The following is a 26,314-nucleotide window of genomic DNA, read 5'->3' as shown; positions in this document are numbered from 1 at the left end:
TGTGCACGGGGATCACCCTGGGCTGTGGAGTGTGGCAAGTAAAGGCAGCGATATACGCGAGATGTTCGTAGTGTTGCTTGAGTTCCAACTGGTGAGGGTTGAGGGACGAAGCACCTGTAACTGTGACGCCGACACACGCTACCAGAGTGACTGACACGAGTCCGAACCAACACATGACTCCGCGTGTGTCTGAGTTTGACTAACCGGTTGTACGGCCTGACCCAAGGCTATATCTCAGATAGTGAATGACTTTTGACTCGGCCTTTCCGCCTCAGTCTCGTTGTAATCATAGTGGAATTTTTATGCGCGTAGTATGTTAGGTTTCAAGAATCGAATTGTTACCAGTAAATATGAATTGATTTGTGGCCCAGAAGCACTGTGATTATATAATTTCCTAACTTATACCCTATTTCTTGAATAAAAACTTTTTAAATACACACTCCTCATTTAATTTTAATATTGTTCTTTATTATTTCAATAATGCATTTTTTAAATTAACAGTGTATGGTTTTAAATTTAAGGGTGGATCTATATCAATAGGCACTCCCCCCATGTGATATTGTAACCGCTGAGTGTCGAGGGATGGTGTTACAATAACTCCGACTCGTGCCACCAGAGTGACTGACATATGACCGAAACAGTTCATTGTACCGTTGTATTCACAAATTGATAACCAGAGGAGAACTAAGTTATAATAATTGCGCCATTACGATAGCAAGGGACATTTAACCTGGGCTTTTCTGTTTCGATTGAAGGAATCTGTAAAACACATTGGCGTCGAATTGTTGTATTAATTCAAAAATTATTATAAAATATCTCGTAAAATCGCTTGTTTTTCAGTTAACGGTATTTATAGTATACTCTAAAGGTAAATTGCCTAATAATTTTATATTCAAAAGTCTAGTCCGGGAGATTATGTATGACTGCAAGGGGAGTTATTTTCAAAACCCTTATAGAATCTAAACACGAATTATTATTCAAAATATTCAAATAGTTGAAATTATTTTCTGCATTTGACGTGAATTATTACATTTTTACTACTATTATTACTTAAATTACTACTTTTATTATTACAAGTACTTTAAGTTAACAGCAACAGGCAATTTTAGAAGAAGAGTTAACGAAAGTTAAAAGAAATAACATTTTCTTTTCACAATATAAATTGCAATAGACATAGTCAAGGCTTGTAGCCTAAGTAGGCTAACTTTACTAATTAGAATAATAATTACACCAAGATGTTAAGGTCAATATTCAATGAGAAGATCATAATGCCTACAAGTTAACACGTTCTACGCTAAAAAAAAAAACTAAAATAGGATTATATGATTAAAAACCACTTTAAGCCTTTAAGCATAACTTATGCTTAAGAAGAAGGCCTTATTATTATAAAAGCCTTTCAACTAGACATTTTTCAGAGATGCTTTGAAATTGCGCTTCATAATTGTGTGCACTAAGAAACAGTTTGTTAAAAATTTTTACAGATATCTGATCAAACCAAATCTGGGTCTTCTACAAGTGTACAAAAGGCTGATCTATAAGATTGTTGTCTATTGTATTATTGCTATGATGGACATTGCTACGTCTATATAAATTAATATTATCTTTAATTTCATTTAAATAGCATCTGAAATCTGATGTTGTCGCAGAAATCTTGAAATTTGAAGTCGTTTGTCTGAAGGGATCCAAAAATAGTCGGCGATGGAGGACGAAGAAGCTCTAAACGAACTCTTTGCATCGTTTCGATTTCAGAGACACATAGACTACAAAATGTAGTGCAATCAAGGTGAAGAGATATTCTCATTGGGTACCTCATTAGTGCACAACTAAGTGCACTACGATGTTTTGTAAACAATCTCTAAGCCTGGTGGAGCATCCGATGTTATACACATAACGTAGCTGTGCTGGGAAGGGGTTATTCAATGTGAATGTTGGGTTTAGCTCCATTTCACCTACCCCTTGGTGGAGCATCCGATGTTATACACATAACGTAGCTGTGCTGGGAAGGGGTTATTCAATGTGAATGTTGGGTTTAGCTCCATTTCACCTACTCCTTGGTGCAGCATCCGATTTTATACACATAACGTAGCTGTGCTGGGAAGGGGTTATTCAATGTGAATGTAGGGTTTAGCTCCATTTCACCTACCCCTTGGTGGAGCATCCGATGTTATACACATAGCGTAGCTGTGCTGGGAAGGGGTTATTCAATATGAATGTAGGGTTTAGCTCCATTTCACCTACCCCTTGGTGCAGCATCTGAAATCTGATGTTGTCACAGACTTGACTCCTGACTTTTAGAACTCACATTTGTAGCTTGTGATATAACTAAATGTCCGATTATATTATTCATAATTTGTCCTGTTCTGAAAAATAATTAGTTACACTATTTAACTTAAATTAGTCTAAACATCTAACGAGAACACCATCTGGCCAATTATATGTTTTAGTCTTTTGGTTTGGTGCATCTCACGGTTGAACGTCTGTTAACCCAATCTTTAAGGATTATTATTAACCCACGCTGAATATTATTACCTGAGAAATAGTATTCAATATCTCAAAGTTTTACAAAGACATTTCAAATTATTTTTATTTCAGAAGATATATTTTAAATATTTAGTTTCCTAGCAACATTTTTATTTACATCAGATCTACCTCGGCCTTGTCAAATTTTAAAGTTACGCATTTTTCTTAATTTTCTTCAACGCAACTTTCACACAAACTTTCATCATCAAAGTTACTAACACTCACTTCATTTATACTTTCATTGAGTTAGTTCTCCATAAAGTTACTAAAACTCTCGAAAAAGAACGTCTCATTTTACCGTAACGTAATTTCAGACAACAAATAAAACATGAAAACTGTAAACAACAATCAATTTCAAGAGAGTTGACTAGCTTCAGAATCGAACACGTTATATTTTAACAGACAATCTATGTAATAGTATAGACAATTGGAAAAATAACCGTTATCAGGAATATTTTTCGATTCCAAAATTACGCCCTTTGCGTATCAGGCAGCGCCCGTCATTAGTAATTACACCGGCGCTAACTGATGACGGGCAACATACATTATTGGTAGCCAATGGGTTAACATTGAAAAATGTGTGATAATTACTAGGCGTATGGAATTAAAATCGTTCCTATACTCCAAGAATCTTTGTTAGTCTTTTGTACTTTATCAGAAATAAATCTTAATTTTTTGGCAATTAAGCCAAATTAATGTCGTTTCGGCTAAAAAACAAGCAATAAAAAGGTGTATAGTATACTCCTTTAGTAAATGATCCTAACTTAGGGGCTCTATTCCCTTTGGTCCAGTTCAATCAATCAATCAATCAAATCTTTATTGCAAAGACTGGGCTTTACATGTATAGCAAACGTCAGTTTTTTTAACTAATTTTTTTTCATTTACACTACATAAAATCCCACTCAGACATACAATTCAGCATTCATTCATTTTCCATGCACTCGCCAATTTTCCTACCCCCTGCGACGTAGTGAATCTTCTGACTGGGCGATCTCCTAGTTACATGCCAAAAACTCGTTGACATCATAAAACGCTTGTGATGCCAAAAAGCTCTTTAAACGAGTTTTGAGCGCTTTGGGCGTTTTAGCATGTTTGATCCAATTCGGCAGCTTGTTGATGAAATGAACACCTGCCTGTGAAGGTTCATAAACCACCGTTCTGTGTTTAACAGTTCGGTAGCTACATCTGCCTCTGGTCTCATACGAATGTATGTCTCGACCACTTGTCTTGACACATTTAGACATACGAAACAGAGTTGTTTCGAAAATGTAAAGCCCCGGCATTGTCAACAGCTGCAATTTTTTGAAGGTTTCTCTGCAAGACTCTGAAATACAAGTGTTCAATTATCTAATCGCTTGTTTTTTCAATTTGCAATTTTTGTTTTTTGCAATTTTGCAGTTGATTTCAATAAGCAGTTTGACTTTTTCACTTACGAGTAGAACGATGTCAGTTTTTGTAACAGTTGTGGGAGTAATCGTCCTGGTACGTTTATACATGTATAGGGATTGTATAACCAAATCCGTGCTAGTTATAGGCTAATATTACAACTCAGATTAGAAAAGATGCAGAAAGTATAATAAAATCAAACAAGATTAATGCTATTGTTGTTTACAACGCTCAAACTACAATTGAAATGTAATATTTCACTTATAATCAAACTTGACTTAATTCTATCCTACTGGCGCCTACAGAACCTTTGGCCTTGAAAAAGTAAGCTATAGGTTATAATGCTTCTCGTGGCTCTTCTGGATCTGAACTGTGTAACCTTGAATAAACATGCTTGAAAAAATTAAGTGCATAAGTGCAAATTGACCTTTAAACCAACCATGGAAAACGTAAGAGCAAGGCACGACCCTACGCTTTAAAAACGACCTCAGAAGTACGAGGTAACTTCTATATTACGTCAGACGTACCAGTTATACAGGACCTTACATTAAAGTTCGAGCTTAAGATAGATCCGTAACATTAACCGTCAAAATGAGCTAAAGAATGTGAGCCATGATGTTCTAGACGCAAGAACACATGACTCGACCTCGCCCTATACCCGTCCTACTTCTTCGTAAGCTATCTCAATTTAACAAGAAGTGTCAGTACGACACCCATTAACATTATTTTGAGAAATATGTTTCCAGTGATATTTCACAACAGAGACTATTTTAACTAAATAATTTCAAACTGAGACTTTCTAACATTTGAAAGTTTTAGTTTAGATGTGATCCAGTATAAGGAAATAAATAGAGTGTGTCAAAAACAATATAACTTATGTTGTACCGATTGTATTAAATAATAAATAATTCTGGGGTAACTTGATTACCGGTGGAAGGAGTAGGCCCAGATGAATGATAAGGACTGGACTACGTATACAAAAAAGGCTGCTATCGGCGAGGCGCGCATCGCAGATGGCAGTGTTTGATAACGAAATTGAAAGGTGGGGTGAGGTAGACGTGCCGTACCTCCATCTCAGTTCATCGGAAGTGATTGTAACGAGTAGAGTAAATAGTGCTTAGAGTAAATCTTTTTGCTAATCGTCATCGAACCTGCGGGTAAGTGAACTTTTGAACTAGAGTCCAGTCAATATACATTCTTAGTTGTTTTGTAATAATTTTTGGAAAGAAATATTGTAAAAATTAAATTTAATGGGAATTTAGGAACTTGTCCTTTTGATCTGTGCAATATAAAACTTGCTGGTGCAGTGAGCACATGTACATAAAATTTTATGGAAAAATACTAAAAGAGTTTTGTGGTTGTTACAGATGCTTTCAGCAATTTTTTGACAATGTCTTTAAAATTTTGGCAGACGATGTATTTTTCTTTACAAATATGTACTGAATGTGTTACCACAAATCATGCTTGATTAGTGAATAGTTAACAAGAATACTACACCAATGTCAAAGTTCAATTTCTTGTCATATAATGGCTATAAAATGTTGATAAATCCATCGACTATGATCAGTTGCAATGGCGCTGTTCAGAAGGTCACACTGTGTGGTGAGTCTATTATTAGTTGCTACCTGTGTCAGTATCGCTATGTCAGACGCGTCACCGACCCTCGCCCCTCATCTGACGGAACTCACACTGAACTTGGAGCAGCACTTCAGGTACATCGGATCGTTCCGCTGCCGCACTCCACAGCCCAGGGCGATCCCCGTCCACAAGTTGTTCTCGCAGTCGGAACACACACGATACTCCCCTGGCAACACAGTGTTACACCGGTGTGACGAGTCCTCCGGGTGTTGCTCCTTTGGCCGCCGCTGCGCAGTTTTCCACCAGGAAATTGTCAGATTACCTTTTCATGTTACAAACCTCACCGACCATTCCTGGCTCATAGAGTACCACCATGCCCAGAACCACACCGAATGCACCTGCTCTGAGAGAGGTTGATATATTACACCGTACATAACACATTATATTCTCTAGGAAATCAGTTGTGAATTTAATATACAAGTATTTATTACAATAAAACTATGTTTAATTAATTTTCTTACATCTAATACAGTTTATTCACCTTTTATGACAAATTTGCACTGGCTTTGCTTGATTTACCTTTCACTAAATCTGCAATATTTACCTTAAGGCAATATTCACGTCTATCATTATTGATCAAGAAACAAAAAGGATCGAAGTAACAGTTAATTGTACAGTTAACTAAGGGGTATCATCCTTTAATAAATTTAGTTTGTTGTTTATGATCTTATACAACTTGATACAAAACATAAATAAACACCTACACAAAAAAGGTCATCTTGACGTGGTTCTGATTATAACATTTGTATAATTTTAATCATTTTATAAGAAATAAGAACCTAAATTAAATTTTTAAACTAAAATAAAATCATTCACAGTTTTGTACTATGCTTGCTTAACCTTTTGTGCCTTAAGATTTTTGACTCCTGATGAGGATAGATTCCATTCCTCCAAACACAGTATTCTATGTTTTTACATATAGCTATGGCAACTGTCCTAAATATTATACTTTCAAATTATCCATCGTAATATGAATTTTTAAACAAAGAACCTAAACAAGATTTATTTTCTTCCTTATTTGTAATGGTTTTAGAATCGGTAAATTTAGTATGTACTAAGACATTTATGTGTAAAATTATTTAAAATTATAGAAATAATCGGTTCTTTGATCGATTGCACCGTGTTCACTCTTAATTCACGTGTAGCAAATATTTCATTGCTTTAATTTTAAATAAAAAAATCACGACTGTAAAAATGTACTCGTTTTTGTATCACCCAATAAAAAGAGTCATTGGAAAATTAATTAGTAAATATATACTAATTAATAAATTTAAATAACTTAACTTGGTTATTAAGACGTAAATAATGGGGGACGTTTGCTAAGGAGTTTTGGACTTTTAGCAATCGCCAGGCCCAAGATACCGTATTAATCAAATTCCCTTAAAAAGCAATGTTGTGAAATAAACTTAATGTGGTGCAAACCGTGTTTGGTTGTGAAATATTTTTTTTTTATTTGAAGTACTTAGCCGCTCAAGATATCTTATTAAGAAAAAATAAAAATATAGGCACTTTTTGATTACTTAAATAAAGAATAATTCAAAGGAATCCAGGTCGCCTGCAGGTGGCTTCCCAAGTACTGTATTCCTCACGTAAATGGCAATAGGTCGTTGGCCTGCACATGACCTCCAGTCATTCAACTACTGTAGGGCTGCAGATCGAGTGGATCAGTTGTTTGTAATTAGTACTTGTAATTTATTGATCATGTAATACTCTACACGTATGGGCGAATCTAGGATAACATAATGGGTGGGGAGGGGTTACCACTACAAACTTTCTAGTCAAGCTAGGGTACTCCCCTCCCACAGAATATCTTAAATGCTAATAATATTAACACTTCTAAGTTTTAAATTCGTCTGAAGAACGTTTGTAACATAAGGGAAAATGTTATTCCTTGTAGATAACACAAAAGGATTTAATACCTCGCTTTATTAAAGATGTAGGTGTTATATATTTGTACTCGATATACTATGTTCCGGTTGAAGTCCACTGCGTGCATTGCACATATATGTAGCAGTCACTCGGCCATGAAAAAATATATACGTAGAAAATATAAGTTTCAAGTTAAATATTTTTACAAAGCACAATATTTCGTTACTTTGGTTATCTAATTTTTAGGTTTTCATAAACAAAGTGTAACAGAAACACGTTATAGCGATCGATAAATGTATATCGTAACAGTTAATTAACGTATAAGAATATAAATCACTTAACTAAATCTATCTTGTTTGATGTAATAGAAACTAAATTTTTTTAAAGTTTTTGAGTTTATTTTAATATGAGCTTAACATTGGCTTTCAAATTCAATATTTAGTTATTCTTTATTTATATTTCAATCCTAGAATTCATGTAAACAAAACATGTTCTAGTGTGTAAAATAAAACGTTAAAAATACGAACTTCAAGTCACATATTATTTAAATTACAACAATATTTTTCATCTTAGTTGTGGACTTAGATTTACGTATGTTATAAAATAAATTAAATGGGCTATTCCATAACTTCCGATATATCAGAAGTGCACCACGAAAGGATTGATTCACCACAAATCGCCCACAACTTCCCTCCTATTCAACATGCTGTTTCTAGGAAACAACTAATCAAACCCTTGGTTAGTGATGTCCGTAATAATTTGAGGAAACGTGGTAGGCCTACTTCGGTTAATACTGAAGATTCAGTTAGTTAGCTTTTACCATTTAGTTGAAGTCAGAGCGAAAAAACTAAGGACTGTGTTAACTAACAGAAAAATTCCCGGTGCTAAAAAAGAGACTAGTTTTTTGCGGTACCTATCCCAATCATCATGAGCTTCATCTAATACTTGTTTTGATAAAAATATCACAATGGAAACCTGTCGCCCCATACGGTGACAGTGTTTTTCATGGAAATGTACATAAAGTATTATTGTATTTTACTATTTCAATAGGCTTATGTTTTTTTTTTTTTTTTTTTTTTTTTTTTTTTTTTTTTTTTTTTTTTTGTAAATGATTAGTAGCCTATTCAAAATCTGAATACTGCAAGAAAAACCATACTGTTAGGTAATTTATAGGATTTAGGGGACCTAGCTTGATTTTAATTGTGTCTACCACAACATCATACGTTATGGCGGTGAGTAGTCAGTCATCTATGTTATACCACCAATTTCATTCAATAAAAATGTTAATTATGTTTTTATAAACTACTACAACTACATATTGTTCTTTTCTCCAAGATTATGTGCTTTTAACTATATGATTTGATAATAACTCATGTATATTTTGTAGGCTACATTGTACATTTTTTAAATAAAAAAACAAACATTTTTTTTAATTTTAGCCCACATATTCAAGTATAATCTGGTTTTATCATCTAAAACATTTGATATTACTTATCAGAATTTCTTGAAAACTTTCATATATAATAAGTAACAATATAGTTAGTTAACAATTAATGGTCTAAATGTGTTTGTTTTGTACAATTAATGGTCTAAATGTGTTTGTTTTGTTCCTATATTAAAACGTCATATTTTAATTAGGGCTCAGAGCGCTCCAATGGCCAATTAAACAGTCGCAAAGGTTACCACGATGGCACTCGATATCTAGCAATAAACACAGCAATACTAATTATAGATAAATTGCACAATCATACTGAATATTTCATACTGCTTAAACATTACCACCTCATGATGAAATCTCTTGAAATGTTTTTGCTTTTTCTCCGATTATGGGCCCCATGTCCCAAAACACTATAATCTAAAAATGTATATAACCTTGAGTTAAGCCAATATTTTTTCTTGTAAACAAAATAATCTTCGTGATCAAAAACGAACCTGTGTTTGATTTCTCAAACCATTTATAACAATGTTTTCTTTTGTGTGTTTTCTGACATGTCGAAAGGCTTCAATATAGCAATCGTGCAGAGTTCCTATTAGTATGCAATAATGTTGCGGAAAAATGAATACGATAGTTTCTGCAATTTAAATACAGCCATTGGTACAACTTACTATGTAGCCTACATACAAGACATGGAAAAGTTGTGTGGCTGTGACAAACAATTCGGCCTATCAAGATGGCGGTTTTTACCTCGTGTGTTAAACAACACAGATCAAAATAACAAGATTATGAATATCGAACAATCTTTACACTTACTGATTTATCTGCACCTCTTAAGGTTCAAGATGGCAGCCATTCGAAGTTAAGAAAAGAATATTATAAATGTTCAATGGTCAAAAACTGTAAATTTATGGCTATTTAAATTTGCGCCAGTCTAGTACTTTTTGCCATAGTTGACTTTGTCTTGATTCCCCGATCAAAAAAATACATATACATATATACATACATAGGTCTTAGAAGTCTACTTTTGCCAAATGACAGAAGGTTATATAACAGTCTTTAAATATATAGTAAAAGTTAGGTAGTAACTTTCTGTTTTATATCTAGTATTTAATATTTGCTAAAAATGTACAGTTAAAAAGATATTTTACTCAAACGTTTTTTCTTATCTGTATATTTTTTGTCGCTGTGCTCAACACGGTTGCAGAAAAGTTTGAAATAAGAAGTATTGCTACTAACAAGCTCACTCTATACTTTCAATAAAATTATGGTTAAATTATAGTAAAATGTGGTTATGTGTAAAACAAGAAAATAATGTTTTACAAACAATTGACCTATTAAATTAAATTATAATTTTTTTTATATTTTTTTGTTTCACTTGTAAATTATTTGAGTGATGTATATTTGTCTTTAAGATTCATTTTTGGTTGAACTTAAAACTTGAGTGTTAGACCACTTTATAATGAAGTACATTGACGTGCTTAATATCATTAGCGAAGGGTTTCGTCCTGTGCGGTGGACTCTTGATGGAAAGATCACAGGCACTTCAAATTTTGTACATGGGAAAAGCGTTTGGTCCAAGGAAGAACTCTATTGGTTTTGATATCAATATAAGCAAATTAAACGGAAAAATAAAATTCTCATATTTTTAATTGATCTCTTGGGTAACCAAGATGGCTACGAGAAAACCGCAGCATAAATGAATTTGCAAACAATCTGAGTACAATCATTTGACATTTTACCGAGTGACAGAGTAACACATGTGATGAAGTTATTTTGTTGGATTTGTATGTAAGACTTTCGTTACATTTTGTGATGTCCCTCGATGCTACTTTATATAGCTTGATTTTTAATGAAATATTTTTACCCACACAGAAATAAATTATGTGAATTTGACAGATTTACAGATTGAACACGTGATTTTGTCCACTCGCGTCTATAGATATCGTAATAGATGTAGTAAATACACACAGGAAATCTCTTTAAATATTCGGAAGAACCGGTTTTCCTATCCAAGTGTTTGTGATAATCACATCACGTGTACAATGAAGGCCATATGTCATAAAAAACAGTGCTACAAGGAAAATATCAGCCATTCTTTGTAGATAGTATATGTTTCCAAACAGTATTTTACCACAATACGAGTAATTGTTATGGAATTGAACTGAAACAAACATGTGTGTCATTGCCCAGGTTTAATATATTTGCATCATAACTTGTCCTATCAACATAATTACACAGAGAGTGTAATTGTGCTGGTTTATTACGCTTACTTGCTGTAAAAATGAGAACATCCGTTAAACGGTGACATTTAAAGTTTAGTGTTAAACCGATCACCTTATGTCAGAGATTGTAGCTAATTTTATTCAAACAAGTACTCATGGTGGTTGTAGTATACTTTAAGTATAAGTGATAGCTACAGCTTTAACAATTACTAGTTCAATGTTATCTATCTTGGGACTACTTTTATTTCTCTTTTATGATAATGATCTCCCTAAATGTCTCTCAAATAGTACTATCTTTTTTCGTTCGCTGATAATGCCACGAATTCATTAAGAATTCTTATTTTTTCCTGTTGCTACAATACCTTAAAACAGACACTTGATCGTCAAAAAGGTTTTTTTCTGATAATAATATGCTTCTTAATACAGAGAAAACTCTGCCATAAATTTTTACTCTGATTTTTAGAGCTGATGATTCCTATCTTCAACCATGGTTAAATACTGCTACAAAAGGCAAGTTTGTTGGCCTCAAGATTGAGAACAACTTCACATGTGGAGCTTACGTGTTCAGCCTTTCAAACATCTTAAATAGAGTCCATTTTGTATTTTTATGATCTCAAAAATTTCATATTGATATAATTTTGATGGTTTACTACCTGTATGTATATTCACGTCTTTTATATGCATCATTTACTGATGCTCTTCTTCACATCACAATCTCACAGTTTTTTAAATATAAAAAGGATAATTCGCACAATCGTAAATATCTCTAATCACCATGCAAACGACTTCTTTCATCCCACAATAATATCCCAACCTTGCATCTATATTTACCATCGTATTAATATTCTTAAAACAGAACCTTTTCAATTTTTTCTCAACATTTACTTCTCACACTTGCAGAAGTAAACCTCACTTCCGCAAAGTACCTAGAAACTACCTGATATTAGTGTGTTACTGGATTCACAACAAGTAATGCAATACAAAACTTCGTTTTTTTTATATTAAGTGTATTTTAATTAATATTGCAACTAACTTCAGCTAGTTAAATTTTAAAATTTGTTAGTTATGTTTTAAAATCTTTACACAATTGCACAATTCATGCACAATGTTTGTCAGACTAAAATTCCAGAAAATACCAGCCAATTCAATTCTGGTTAATATCACTGAAGCTTAATGACTGTAAACTGATAACTGATTAGCCTTCCTAATATTTATACTGGGACTGACTGGAGATTTCAAACAATGTCAACAGCCAGTTCTGCAGTAATCAAACTTACTGAACAGCTAATGTCAACAGCCAGTTCTGAAGTAATCAAAGTTACAACAGCCAGTACTGAACAGCTAATGTCAACAGCCAGTTCTGAAGTAATCAAACTTACTGAACAGCTAATGTCAACAGCCAGTTCTGAAGTAATCAAACTTACTGAACAGCTAATGTCAACAGCCAGTTCTGAAGTAATCAAACTTACTGAACAGCTAATGTCAACAGCCAGTTCTGAAGTAATCAAACTTACTGAACAGCTAATGTCAACAGCCAGTTCTGAAGTAATCAAACTTACTGAACAGCTAATGTCAACAGCCAGTTCTGAAGTAATCAAACTTACTGAACAGCTAATGTCAACAGCCAGTTCTGAAGTAATCAAACTTACTGAACAGCTAATGTCAACAGCCAGTTCTGAAGTAATCAAACTTACTGAACAGCTAATGTCAACAGCCAGTTCTGAAGTAATCAAACTTACTGAACAGCTAATGTCAACAGCCAGTTCTGCAGTAATCAAACTTACTGAACAGCTAATGTCAACAGCCAGTTCTGCAGTAATCAAACTTACTGAACAGCTAATGTCAACAGCCAGTTCTGAAGTAATCAAACTTACTGAACAGCTAATGTCAACAGCCAGTTCTGCAGTAATCAAACTTACTGAACAGCTAATGTCAACAGCCAGTTCTGAAGTAATCAAACTTACTGAACAGCTAATGTCAACAGCCAGTTCTGAAGTAATCAAACTTACTGAACAGCTAATGTCAACAGCCAGTTCTGAAGTAATCAAACTTACTGAACAGCTAATGTCAACAGCCAGTTCTGAAGTAATCAAACTTACTGAACAGCTAATGTCAACAGCCAGTTCTGAAGTAATCAAACTTACTGAACAGCTAATGTCAACAGCCAGTTCTGAAGTAATCAAACTTACTGAACAGCTAAAATGTCAACAGCCAGTTCTGAAGTAATCAAACTTACTGAACAGCTAATGTCAACAGCCAGTTCTGAAGTAATCAAACTTACTGAACAGCTAATGTCAACAGCCAGTTCTGAAGTAATCAAACTTACTGAACAGCTAATGTCAACAGCCAGTTCTGAAGTAATCAAACTTACTGAACAGCTAATGTCAACAGCCAGTTCTGAAGTAATCAAACTTACTGAACAGCTAACATTCAACAGCCAGTTCTGAAGTAATCAAACTTACTGAACAGCTAACGTCAACAGCCAGTTCTGAAGTAATCAAACTTACTGAACAGCTAATGTCAACAGCCAGTTCTGCAGTAATCAAACTTACTGAACAGCTAATGTCAACAGCCAGTTCTGAAGTAATCAAACTTACTGAACAGCTAATGTCAACAGCCAGTTCTGAAGTAATCAAACTTACTGAACAGCTAATGTCAACAGCCAGTTCTGAAGTAATCAAACTTACTGAACAGCTAATGTCAACAGCCAGTTCTGAAGTAATCAAACTTACTGAACAGCTAATGTCAACAGCCAGTTCTGCAGTAATCAAACTTACTGAACAGCTAATGTCAACAGCCAGTTCTGAAGTAATCAAACTTACTGAACAGCTAATGTCAACAGCCAGTTCTGAAGTAATCAAACTTACTGAACAGCTAATGTCAACAGCCAGTTCTGAAGTAATCAAACTTACTGAACAGCTAATGTCAACAGCCAGTTCTGAAGTAATCAAACTTACTGAACAGCTAATGTCAACAGCCAGTTCTGAAGTAATCAAACTTACTGAACAGCTAATGTCAACAGCCAGTTCTGAAGTAATCAAACTTACTGAACAGCTAATGTCAACAGCCAGTTCTGAAGTAATCAAACTTACTGAACAGCTAATGTCAACAGCCAGTTCTGAAGTAATCAAACTTACTGAACAGCTAATGTCAACAGCCAGTTCTGAAGTAATCAAACTTACTGAACAGCTAATGTCAACAGCCAGTTCTGAAGTAATCAAACTTACTGAACAGCTAAATGTCAACAGCCAGTTCTGAAGTAATCAAACTTACTGAACAGCTAATGTCAACAGCCAGTTCTGAAGTAATCAAACTTACTGAACAGCTAATGTCAACAGCCAGTTCTGAAGTAATCAAACTTACTGAACAGCTAATGTCAACAGCCAGTTCTGAAGTAATCAAACTTACTGAACAGCTAATGTCAACAGCCAGTTCTGAAGTAATCAAACTTACTGAACAGCTAATGTCAACAGCCAGTTCTAAAGGGGGACGCTGCTTTAGCACCCCCTGGAATAAGCACCCCCTCTGCCTCTGACGTCACGGCAGGGGGGTGCTAATTCAGCGCATGGACATGGTCGAGGCCCTGAATTAACACCCCCCTGTTCCAAGGGGGTGCTTATTCAGCGCATAGACATGGCCCAGTCACTGAATTAGCACCCCCTAGCATTCAACAAGCAACACTTACAAGCAGATTTATCTATATTACAAATGTAGCCTCGAAAAGTGTCTGATATAAATACACAATAATGAACCTTTTAACACTTTTTATATATTTTATTGTACACTGTGTATTTCGAATTCAATGAACCTACAAGTACCTGATGATGAATTCATTGAATTTGAAATGTACATTGTACATTAAAATATATAAAAAGTGTTAAAAGGTGTATTATTGTGTATTCATATTTGTATTTTACAGATTGAATTTAATAGTAAATATAATAGTTTTTATCTGGATTTTTGTGATGCTGTAGCTTATAATATAATATCTACGATTGTAATTATGTTAATTTATATACTATTGAAATTTCGGATAAACGATGAAATAATATGTTTATCAAATATGCCAACTTTCTCTTCTAAATTACCATACGACTTAATATATATTAATGTTATATTGTTATATATAATAATGTTTAATATCTCTTATTTAATTTTATAATTACATTTCAGAGTTTTTTTGTATGGAATTAAACAAATGAAGCATGAATATGACAGTTTTTAATTGTAATTTATTAAAAACATAAATATTTTTTCAGTATATCTGCTCCTAAAATGCAAAACAATTGTAATTCATGTTTCAGGCCTACCTATGGATAGCATAGAGTCATATATTTGATGTTTAATGAATTTGTTTTAATATTTATTGTTTTAGGGCATATTTACTTATTAAAATTTAGTCATGCGACAATCAGGTGTATTCCAATTACACAACTTGTCTATGATTTTGTCATCTATAAAAGAATTATTGTCTGATAATTACTGTACGATTGTGCTTGTTGTTTATGATTCTTAATATACAACAGTTAATCTAAAGTCTCTTTTATTTAGTTTTGTAACATATATTGTGAATATTTTATGCCTTACTGTAAATAAAGCAGTTTATTATTGTTAATTAAGAATTTTGTTTATGCCTGTAATTGTTCATAAAGGCGTTCATTGTTGATAAGTTTACAATATCTCTATTAGTTTTTAATGTATTAGAGAAAAGAGTGACTTGGCAACATATATTAATGTATTTCATGTATTTTAAATGAAGGAACTCGGATCTGAGTGCAGTTGGCATAAGATACTCTGGAGTTTTGTATTGTGAGCTACTCGCTGACAACCTCAATGTCGACCATGTTTTGTCACAGTAAATCTGTGTGTATGTTATTTTACATAAGTTTGGTCATTAGATTTTTGATAGAATCCAATTAAAATGTAATTCTTGCAATACGTTATTTAAATTGCAGATTTTTAAGAAGTTAAACAATTTTGAAAGTATTAAAGATATTATCATAATATATTTTTGCAGCTGCCTTCGCACTATAAACATTAGACCAACACTTAGCAGGATTAAATGTATTTGGTTTTAAGATATTTTTATTAAAAAAAACACTCACACCGACAGAGAAGAAACTAAACAATGGGGATTCATATTAATCCGTATATCAATGTGTCTATCTTCACTTGAGCAATAATACTTTTGAACGTATGGTAATATAGTTGTTGCTACATGTTTTAACATGGTTTAACATATTGGATGCATAGTATTTTTTACAATAGGCAATTAATTATTTTTATTTGAAATATTAGTCAAATCATAGCAATTTAGGGTACATATCTCAATATGGTTAGAGTTTTATTGTTTTATACAGTAAGGGATGCTTATTCTTCAGATCAACAAGGTATAGGAGCTCGCTGATTCAAGGGGGTGCTAAATCAGCACATGGACACAATCAATGCACTGAATTAGGACCCCCCTACTCGAAGGGGGTGCTTATTCAGGGCATGGACACAGCCACTGCGCTGATTTAACACCCCCTTTCGTGACGTCAAAATGACGTCAGTAGTGAGGGGATGTTATGTCCAGGGGGTGCTAATTCAGGCGCACCTTCTGAAGTAATCAAACTGAACAGCTGTGGTTGTAGGTAATCACAAACCTGTTTAATATTGCATATCCACAGCATTAAGACCATTATAGTCTAGCATTTATTTAGTCTACTGTTCTTTTTTAAATATTGTTTTATTTTAAACTGTTTCATTTATTGTAAAACACATACATTACTTTGAGTATGAGAATTTTTTAAACAGTAGTGTAATTTTGGAGAGTAATATTTATTTAGTAATAAATATTTTACTAAATATTTATTAAGATTTATTTATTTAGAGAGATAATATTTTAGTAGAGTATTTTTTTACTAGAGTAGAGTAATAGTCTTTTCCAACAATTGTAACAGTAAAAATAGCACTTTATAAATAGCATAAACCATGTGATTCTGGATATTCAGTATTTATTAAGTAAGTTAGAGACTTAATAAATTATTCATTAAATTGTATATAAAAAGTGAATACTTATGTTTGTAAATAGGTTTATACCTCTACAAAACCTTTTCCATGTTTAAAAATGTGACAACAAAAAGTTACTAAAATTGTCGTTTCTCCAAAAAATTTGTACAAGCCTGTGATGTTTTTTCGTGTTCAATATTGTTTATTAAAATGATAAATGACTGATATTATTTAAAAAGTTCTATTTTCTTAGTTTCACATCCTGAACGTTATACTGCGCGTTTCATCATAAAAAATAAATGTAATTAAAAGGTAACGATATAAAACATATTTTATCATAATCAGTATAAAGAATAATGAGGACAATTCAAATTGAATTTGCATTATTTACACGCCATATGTTACACTACATTGCAGAGCTATCGTTGACTGAACTGAAGTTACTTAACCCAGATTAACTCTCTCAGCACCATGATGTTGCTATTTGCACTAACTGTAGAGTAACATGGACATCTGGGGTTGAAAGTGTTATCTTAAAACTACCTTAAAAATTTAAGTAAACTATTTAAAATCATATTACATTATAAACACTATATCAGTTGTACAAAAGCTGTTATATTTAAATACTAATTAAAAAATTTAATTCTATAAATAAACTACAACAAGTACATTGTATCAAGTAGAGGTTCAAAAGTAGAGTATTTATAATTTTTACAACTTTAATACAAGCTTTTAGTAAAAAAATTTGTTAAAATTTTACTATAAATCTATGTTTGCTATAGCCATAAAAATGTAATTATAGACAAATCTATCAAATATATGGTACTTTACCTTGTACTAACATATAGTAAAAACGATTTTGCTTTTTTTAATACCTGACAATGGAACTTATGTCACAATACATGTAGTGTAATAATACTACAATAACGAATTTTGGAACTGTTAACAAGTTAAAGTAACATAGATTTGTATAAAATTGTACTAAATAAAATTAAAATTTTAAATTACACAATAATAAGCATGAGCTCAAAATTATCAGTATCACAAGACTCCTGCCCCCAAAATATCAAATTTTTGGGTTCAGTAAAAATGTTTAAAGTAAACTAGATCAAGTTACACATAGCTTTTAAGGACGTTATGGAAAAAATTTATAGTGAAACTTAGAGGTTGCTATCTCAAGCCAGTACAAATTGGTGACTAATTATTTAAATTTAAAATAACATGCCTAAATTATTAAGTATAACTAAGTTATAAACAAAGTTATTACATTAAAAACTGTTTGTCTCTTTCATCAGAAAAACAATAACTTCAAAGAAAAAACTTGATGTGTTAAATTATACTAAAAAAAAATAAACAAAACACAATCTTTTTTCCTTGCATTTTGATTGGAAACGATACTTTCACTTGATAAATTGTACCAATGTCAATCATAAATTACTTGCCAAATTTAAAAAGAAGAAGTTTGGTATTGCACTACTTGAAGTGAATTCAGTAATACACTGATATCAAATACTTTGAGGAGGTAAGGTTTTCTTCAATAAAAAGGGCCCAACAAATTGACCTCCTACCGTTAATAACAGTTTTTGTTAATGGAAATGAATCCATAATTATAATACAGTAGAACCCCTCATATCCGGCCACCACGGGGACCGAGCCCCTGGCCGGATAACGATTCGGCCGGATAAACCAACCTACAGTACACAGCACTTGACGAAACAAAACAATTGTACTGTACTCTACTAACCGCACTGGAAATAATCAACGAACTGTTTACAGGTTAAACCTATTAGCTCAACTGAGGACAACACAGGAAAATGTAAACAAATAGATACACCAAAATAACGCAAGAGTCGTGGGAGACTAGTGCGTGCAACTGCACGTCTGCAAGCCGTGGTAAATAAATTTCGATATTGGCTTCCGTGAAGTGGCCGGATAAACCGAGGTGCGGTAAAACCGAGGCCGGATATGAGGGGTTCTACTGTAATCATAACTGTACAATCTTGTCATTTGCAGTGATATGACTACTTTTAAGCCTACTGCAAAAACACACAACCATGTAACCATCAAGAATCACTCAATCAGCAACAAGCCATGTTTTCTAACAATTTCCTATTATTCCAATACATGGACACTTCCCTTGAAAATCTTCTAGGCCTCCCCAGGGGAGGGGGTACTCTCCAGGTTGAGAACTACAGGTCTCGAAGGGAGGTAAGTAATCAAAATATTGCATGATAATTCTATTTGTTAGCCATAAGCATGGGAATCGTTTAATGTTGGTCTCATCTAAAACATGATTTATTGGAATAACTTAAAAAATTAATCAATACGCTTCATTATTTGTGGTATTTAAAATGGTTCAAAATTATATGTCTCAGAAACCATTATTCCTAGAACAATGTTACAAAAATGTTTTATTGTGTATTTAAGGAGTCTAAAGGTATCCTATTTGTTTATATTATTTTAAATAAATTGAACTAAAATAGCCATTCTACTTCTATGTTTCAACCTATTTTAACACGTATGACACTATCAGATATTAGATGTATAATGTTTTAATACATTACATGTTTACATGTTCAAATATTCAGTGCATTATCAATAGCTCCATGGTGACAAAACATTCAGGTAATTTCCAACTTTTATGCAAGAATAAACCATTTAGTCATGTAGGTTTCTACATTTCACTATGTCGTTTTCAATGTGGAATTGGTTGCTTCACTTGAGAAAAGTACTAATCTTGTATTATTTGGCTGGAGTTCCGTTAAATAATGATGATGAGGATGAAGTATCAAAATGGGTGTTGATATATTGTGTTATATCTGTTGTAGAATTTACATACTTGCCCATGTTTTATACTTATATTCTGCTTAGGCTACGTACACATGGCAGCGTTGCATCGCGTGTTCAATCGCGCGTCAGAAAATACTAGTGTACACATGAGAGCGTTGCGTCGCGCGTTGAAGCGCCTTTCAGTGTAAATTTATAGAATGTTCCAGTATAGCCATGGAAGTTGAAGAAGCTGTATGTCTTTGGGTTCTGTATCGTAGATATAAACAACGAAGACGAAGACAAAGGAAATACTGGATTCATCCAATTTCACGTGACCGGTTAACTCACGGTTCTTTTGTAACCCTTTACCCAAATCTGAGGAAATATGAATCTAAATTTTTTAACTATCTAAGAATGTCTATTGCGTCATTTGACGAGTTATTGGCAATAATTCAGGATGATCTGGCACCTTGTGAAAACTTTGTAAGGGATTGTATTTCACCAGAAGAAAAACTCGTAATCACACTGAGGTAAGTTTATTGCTCAAGCTGCATATAATGATACAAATAAATATATAGATGCACCAACGTTTCTTTAAAAATACATAATTAAAGTTATTTTTAAGTAGAATATTAGTTTAGTTACTCTCTAAATTATGTGTCACAATTATAAAACCTGTATGAAATATAAAACAAAAATCACAAAGAATCAAAACAAAATAATAAAATCAAACTGAAATTTTATACATGAGAAGCTGAAGTATTAATACAAGTCCATTATTTCGGAATTCGGATCAGAAATAAAACTCTCTGTTGGTGAGACAGCTGGTAGTACTCGGGTTTGGGGAGCTTGAGTTGAATAAGCTCTTGATGTTTCATTTTCATATTGTATGTTCGACATGGGTTGGTAGTGTTGGTTCTGATGCTGCAGATGATACTGTGCAGGTCTTGGAAGCTCATTAGTGGGAGTTGGGCTATAGAAATCTTGTGCTCGTTGTAAGGTTTCGAGTAACTGAATTTTAGTTCTAATTCTACCATGTTCTGGGATCTTTTTCAGTTCTTTGTACAAAGAAAGGCAAAATAATTTGTCATCGTCTTCATTACTCTTGGCAACTTCTCTCTGTTCCCTCATTGCAATACTTTTTTGTATAATGTCCGAAAAATGTTTATCAGCTGGATTCAACTTAATTTTTTTGTTACTTACTGGCAAGTCGGAGTGTTTTTCTGGCATGGTCAGATCCTCAGTATCCGCTTCTCCCTCCTCCAAGGTGACATCCTCCTTATCATGGTCGTCCAAGTTACTTGTTGTCAATTTGTTATTGACTGTATTTTCCAAAAATTTAAGTCTTGAAAAATAAATGTAAGGAGTAGAGTTGCTTGCTCCAGATCCAGATTTTTTAGTCTTCCTTTTTCTCAATTCCCTGGCAAAATTGTCACGCAGACTCTTCCATCTCTTTTGCAATGTATTCCCTGGAACAAAATTAATTTTGTGATCTTTGTAAACAAGTTCAATATTATAACAAGAACTTATATTTTCTTTTCTTTTTAGGTATTTAGCCACTGAGTGTTCCTTTGCTGAGTTGCATTACAACTACAGAGTGGGAAAGTCGACTGCAGGGAATGTAATCCGCCAAGTTTGTGCAGCAATGTGGAGTAAACTGAAGACTCTGTGTACAGTGGGTACAGGTATGAAGACACACTTCATAAAGCGCCATTTATTGATTTGTTGGAAGTTGCCTCACCACGGCCAAACATTTACGCAAAAGAAGTGAGGGACAGATTTGCTAGTTATTTCATCAAAGAAGGCAAACTGCCGTGGCAGGATAAGATGGTGTGAATTAGATTCCAATTGTGTGAAAATGAGTTGGTAAAAACTTGTTGAAGTCTGTGTTAACAATACAGTTGTAAAAGACACGTTGTAACACTACAGCAATCAGTGCACGATTGCAACAACTACCTTAAGTTTAAAGTTTTTTATTGTTAGATCTAATGTAAAATTGTGAGTAAAATAATATATTATACAAGCTTCATGTAACTCTTACTATTAGTTTGCAAGTATTCTTGTCATAAATATAAGTTTATCATGAATAATACGTACTAGGCCTATTACTTCCTGTAAAAACTTACTGTTGCAAATCTTATTACAAAAATATTTAAGTTTTTCATTACTAAATAAAATGTAAAGAAATGTTAGTTGACATGTTTCTAAAATAAACTATAAACTGATATGCTATAGTGTTATTCATTACTTAATATTAAAGTTTGCACTTACCAAGAATTTTCTTTTGCTCCTCTGAGCAACCTTCTTTTGAGAATATTTCCACCAACTGATGCCACGCGGTCCTTTTCAATACTCTGTTTTTGTAGTCGGCACACTCCATGTCCCATATCTTCAATGAAAAGTTCCGTATCAAAAACAGTGTGACTGAGTTTCCATGACTGATTACAGAAGATGTCACTCACTCAAAAGCGCGCGCTCGACTGCTCACATGTGTACGGTACAATTCAAACTATCGAAACTCGAGGCGCGCTGCAGTCGCGCGGTCCACGAGGAACCTTCGAGACGCGCGCTTTGAGGCGCGTCAATTTAAAAACGCGCGTTCCATGTGTACATAGTAATTTGTTTCGTAGTGTTATAAAACGCGCGTTAGAGCGCGCGATGGAAAACGCGCGATGCAACGCTGCCATGTGTACGTAGCCTTATATAGACATTCTTAAATACATCAGACTCATCAAAACAATACATAAACATAGAGAGTGTTCTATCAATGTGAGTATTAACAATATTGTTGTTGCTGATGTTCCTGAAGCGTAAAAATCTGAGGAGGACTTTGATCATGGTAGATACTGTGAAAAGCCGTTTGCATCTATTTGAGATGAAGAAGGGAAGAGGTAGTCTTTTGGAAACTGCTGTTTATGTAATTATTACTTTGAACTGTATTACTGATTGCCGCGATTCCATAGTATCTACGATAAATTTTCTCGACGGAATGTATTTTACAAGACCATTTATCTTTGTCTCAGTTGTTACTCCAGTGATCCAGATGATATGTTTCTATCATATTGTGGAATACAATCTGATCGCTACTCTCACACAGATCCTGAAATCAACTGTTAGATTGATTGACAGTACATTTATCAAGACCTCACTAAACGACATAAACTCGGTTTTACCAGTTGTTGAGGGTGACACATATATTGGCTCCTTCATACCTTACACTGGTCAAAGCAGGTCAATGTCGTCTCACCGCTGCAGCTCTTGTTACTACAAGATACATCACTATCAAAAAATACTTAAAGTGTCTAATGAGATACGGATGGCAACAGTTCTTACGAACCTAGTTTATCATGACATCGTAGCACTAATAATAATTGTATATCTTTTGTATTTACCGACAGAATTTATACACCTGTTCAACAAAAACTATGACTCTGAGAAACATTACTACTTTACGTCCCATATTTCACTAGCTGTATGCTGGATTTTTCCAATAGTTGCAACAATATTCATCTATGAGTGGACAAAACACAAGAATAGAGAGTTTGCAGTGAAAGCATCACGGAAATGTTTCTCAGTGGGAGATGTCACAGAGAAGAAACTCCTCAGTCGGCTAATAAATAGCACCAGTACTAATTACCCAGAGAGCCTTTGGTATCTTATCTCCTTGGAATATACTTTACTATCTACCTTTGTTGATGTTACAGTTTTGATAGGTACCACATTTATAGCCCCATCTGGCTGAAAAAGTTAATTTTAAAAACTTTTTTACTTTATTTGTTACCATCAAAATAATTATTCACTACGTATCTGGTGATAGGCATTGATATTGGTAGGAATATTATAAAACAATTTCTAATTCTTTTAATTATAACTCCATGCAGCTAAAATAGGTCAAAGATTTTATTTCTGTGGTAAATTTTCCAATATGCTGTCATGTAAATTTTAATACAACCCATGCAACATTAAAAGCTTTAGCTAGTTATGATGAAAAGGATCATATAACACAATGTGCAGAAGACGGGTGATTGTGCTGTTATGCTAGTAAATTTTAGTGTTGCCTTCTTAAGATGTCAGGTGATCATGTCTGCCTATGAACATGACAGTGGGTTTCATTAAGCGTCAGATACAATAAACGCTAGCAGTTGAGGAACCCTAATAGAGTTGTATTGCAGAAAAGATCTTGTGCTTTATTTACAAGTGCATGTGAAATACAAGTAAAACATCATTACAAATATTTTATGGAGTTAAAAGTGAGATAAATTTTACAATAAAATATGTTTTGCTTCAAATTTGTTGAGGGACAGACACTTGGTCCATTTCTTGCATTAAGTTTTGCTCACTTTCAAAGAAAAGTCTGTAAATTAGTTCCTAATAATCTGATGTAGCTTATTTTATTATAAATGTAGTATACTAGTCTAGCTGTTTATTGGTCTTATTTAATATGAAGATATAAAGTATGATTAATATTTGTTTTATGTATTAGTTGTAATATTTGCTTCACTAAAACGTTTCAGATATGAACAAATGGTTTTATTTCATTTCCAAAATTATTTATTGCGTTTTCTTTTTCAAATTACTGCTAGGCTTTTAAAGTAAAAAAAAGTCATGAGATTTATAATCTCTCCTTTTTTTAATTGGAATAGCAACCTTGTTGAAAACTAAAATATATAGAAAAATTACAGCAATAGAATTTGTTTGAAATTTTTTTATACACAAAAGAAATAAGCCATCTTGGCTATATTGATAGACAATAAAAATAAAGATTTTTAACATGATAGAAGATGTACCATTTTGAAGGGTTTATTGGTTCACACTGGCTAGCGAAAATGTTCAAACCATGTCTACTTACTATATTTACCCTATGTATGTATTTTAGTTTAAACCAGTAAGGAAATTTGTAAATTTTTGCATTTAAACTCTTTATCTGGTTTACAATTGTACAGATTCTTAAATCTTTGAACAGCCACTTTGTAAATACGAAAAAATATCAACACATATTTAACAAAGTCATTGTTTTGTTTTGAGAGATCCTAAACACCAAAAAGAGTTGCTCTGCAGAGGAAATTAAACTGGACATAAATGGACAACGATCACAAAATCATCAAAAAGGTACTGATCATGTAAATTTACTTTTTGTCAATATGACAGAAACAAAACTAATAAAAATTTCAGTGGATGAGAGGAAAGAATTGGAATCTGTTGAACCATATGATTCAGCATTAATTTATACTATAACCAAAACTAGCATCAAAGAAATTAAAGATACATAAAAACTAAAATCCAAATTTGTGCAGAATTGATTAGATAAAATCTCCTCCAAAGTGCTAAAATTCTGTGTGGAAGAACTAGCCCCACCATTGGTTGTCATATTCAATAAATCTTTTAAAGAAAAAAAAGTTCCCCTCTAAACTAAAAATTTCTAAAGTACGTAAATTTAAAAGCGTCAAGATGCAAACAATTATTATAGATCAATTTCACTGAATCCATTAATTTCTAAATTATGTAAAAAAATTTTAACCCAAACACTTCATGATCACCGTAACCAACACAACATACTAATTATAAACCTATATAGATTTACAAAAGGCATATAAAATACTACGGCATTGAGTGAGTTACAGACAGCATTGAAGAAGGAAAATTGACATTGCCTTGTCTCTTGACTTAAGCAAAACATTTGACTACCTCAGCCACAACATCGTTCTTAAGAAATTAGAATCACTTGTGATCAGAGGAACAGCTAATGAATGGTTTCAGAGCTACTTAAAGGGCCGCAAACAACTAGTTGAGCTAAACCATTTATCAAATGGCATCACACACACAATCGGGTCAAAAATTCTATCTGTGCCAAGAGGTGTGCCACAAGGCTCTATAATAGGACCAGTAATTTTCATCGATGACTTACCCTAACACCTAAGAAACCTCTTCACCCCTCTTATATATGGCGATGACACTTAGCTCCTGAACCAATATTCTGCAGATAGCCTTAGTGTCTCAACCTACATTACTCTCAAAATGGCCATCCAGTACTGCTATGGTAATTATCTCGTAGTAAACCCATCAAAGACTAACCAGATCACTTTTGGAAAGAGAGCACCAGATATCTCAACCATTCCTGATGTCAGTATTGTAGCTCAATTTTAATTCCTTGGAATAACAATATATACAAACTTGGATTAATCATGTGAACAACCTCAGCAAAAAACTCAACACTATTCATTTTATTATTAAAAAAATCATTTCTTCCAGTAGTCTGTAAACTGCAAAAATAATTTACTTCTCCTTTTTCGAATCCTACCTCAGATATAGTCCACCTGTTTGGGGCGGAACTTCTGCTAAAAGTCTTCAATGAATACTAATCATACAAAAGAAATATATTAGGACACTGACTGCCCTCCAACTTCTTGAAATCTCTGAAGATTCTTGCTATTATTTCACTTTACATACAAAAAGTGATAACGTATGCTGATGGGGAAAATCT

At 33.3% G+C, this 26,314-nt stretch overlaps 2 protein-coding genes across 3 annotated transcripts in view; one reads left to right on the top strand and one right to left on the bottom strand.

The window, feature by feature from the left end:
- The first annotated feature begins 5,000 nt into the window (after positions 1-5,000).
- The window catches only part of LOC124354156, a 31,597-nt gene continuing 10,283 nt past the window's right edge, over positions 5,001-26,314 (top strand). Inside the window, exons 1-3 of one of the 2 annotated variants that reach the window (XM_046804415.1) lie at positions 5,001-5,063; positions 19,078-19,272; positions 24,861-24,942. In XM_046804415.1, coding sequence (XP_046660371.1) covers positions 19,156-19,272; positions 24,861-24,942 — 199 coding nt within the window. In that variant the 5' untranslated portion in view covers positions 5,001-5,063; positions 19,078-19,155. Of the gene's footprint in view, positions 5,064-8,505; positions 8,646-19,077; positions 19,273-24,860; positions 24,943-26,314 lie in introns of those variants that run through there. The other variant, XM_046804414.1, reaches the window with a different exon arrangement.
- Positions 20,263-22,434, bottom strand: LOC124354155. The gene is made up of 2 exons (XM_046804413.1): positions 22,105-22,434; positions 20,263-21,302 (listed from the first exon to the last, which is right to left on the bottom strand). The coding sequence occupies exons 1-2, from the start codon at positions 22,211-22,213 to the stop codon at positions 20,596-20,598; spliced, it is 816 nt and encodes a 271-aa protein (XP_046660369.1). The 5' UTR covers positions 22,214-22,434; the 3' UTR covers positions 20,263-20,595.

This window comes from Homalodisca vitripennis, chromosome 2 (assembly GCF_021130785.1).
Source record: "Homalodisca vitripennis isolate AUS2020 chromosome 2, UT_GWSS_2.1, whole genome shotgun sequence".
NCBI lineage: Eukaryota > Metazoa > Arthropoda > Insecta > Hemiptera > Cicadellidae > Homalodisca > Homalodisca vitripennis.
The sequence above is the reverse complement of the archived record's forward strand: the minus strand, read 5'-3'. Positions and strand labels throughout refer to the sequence as shown.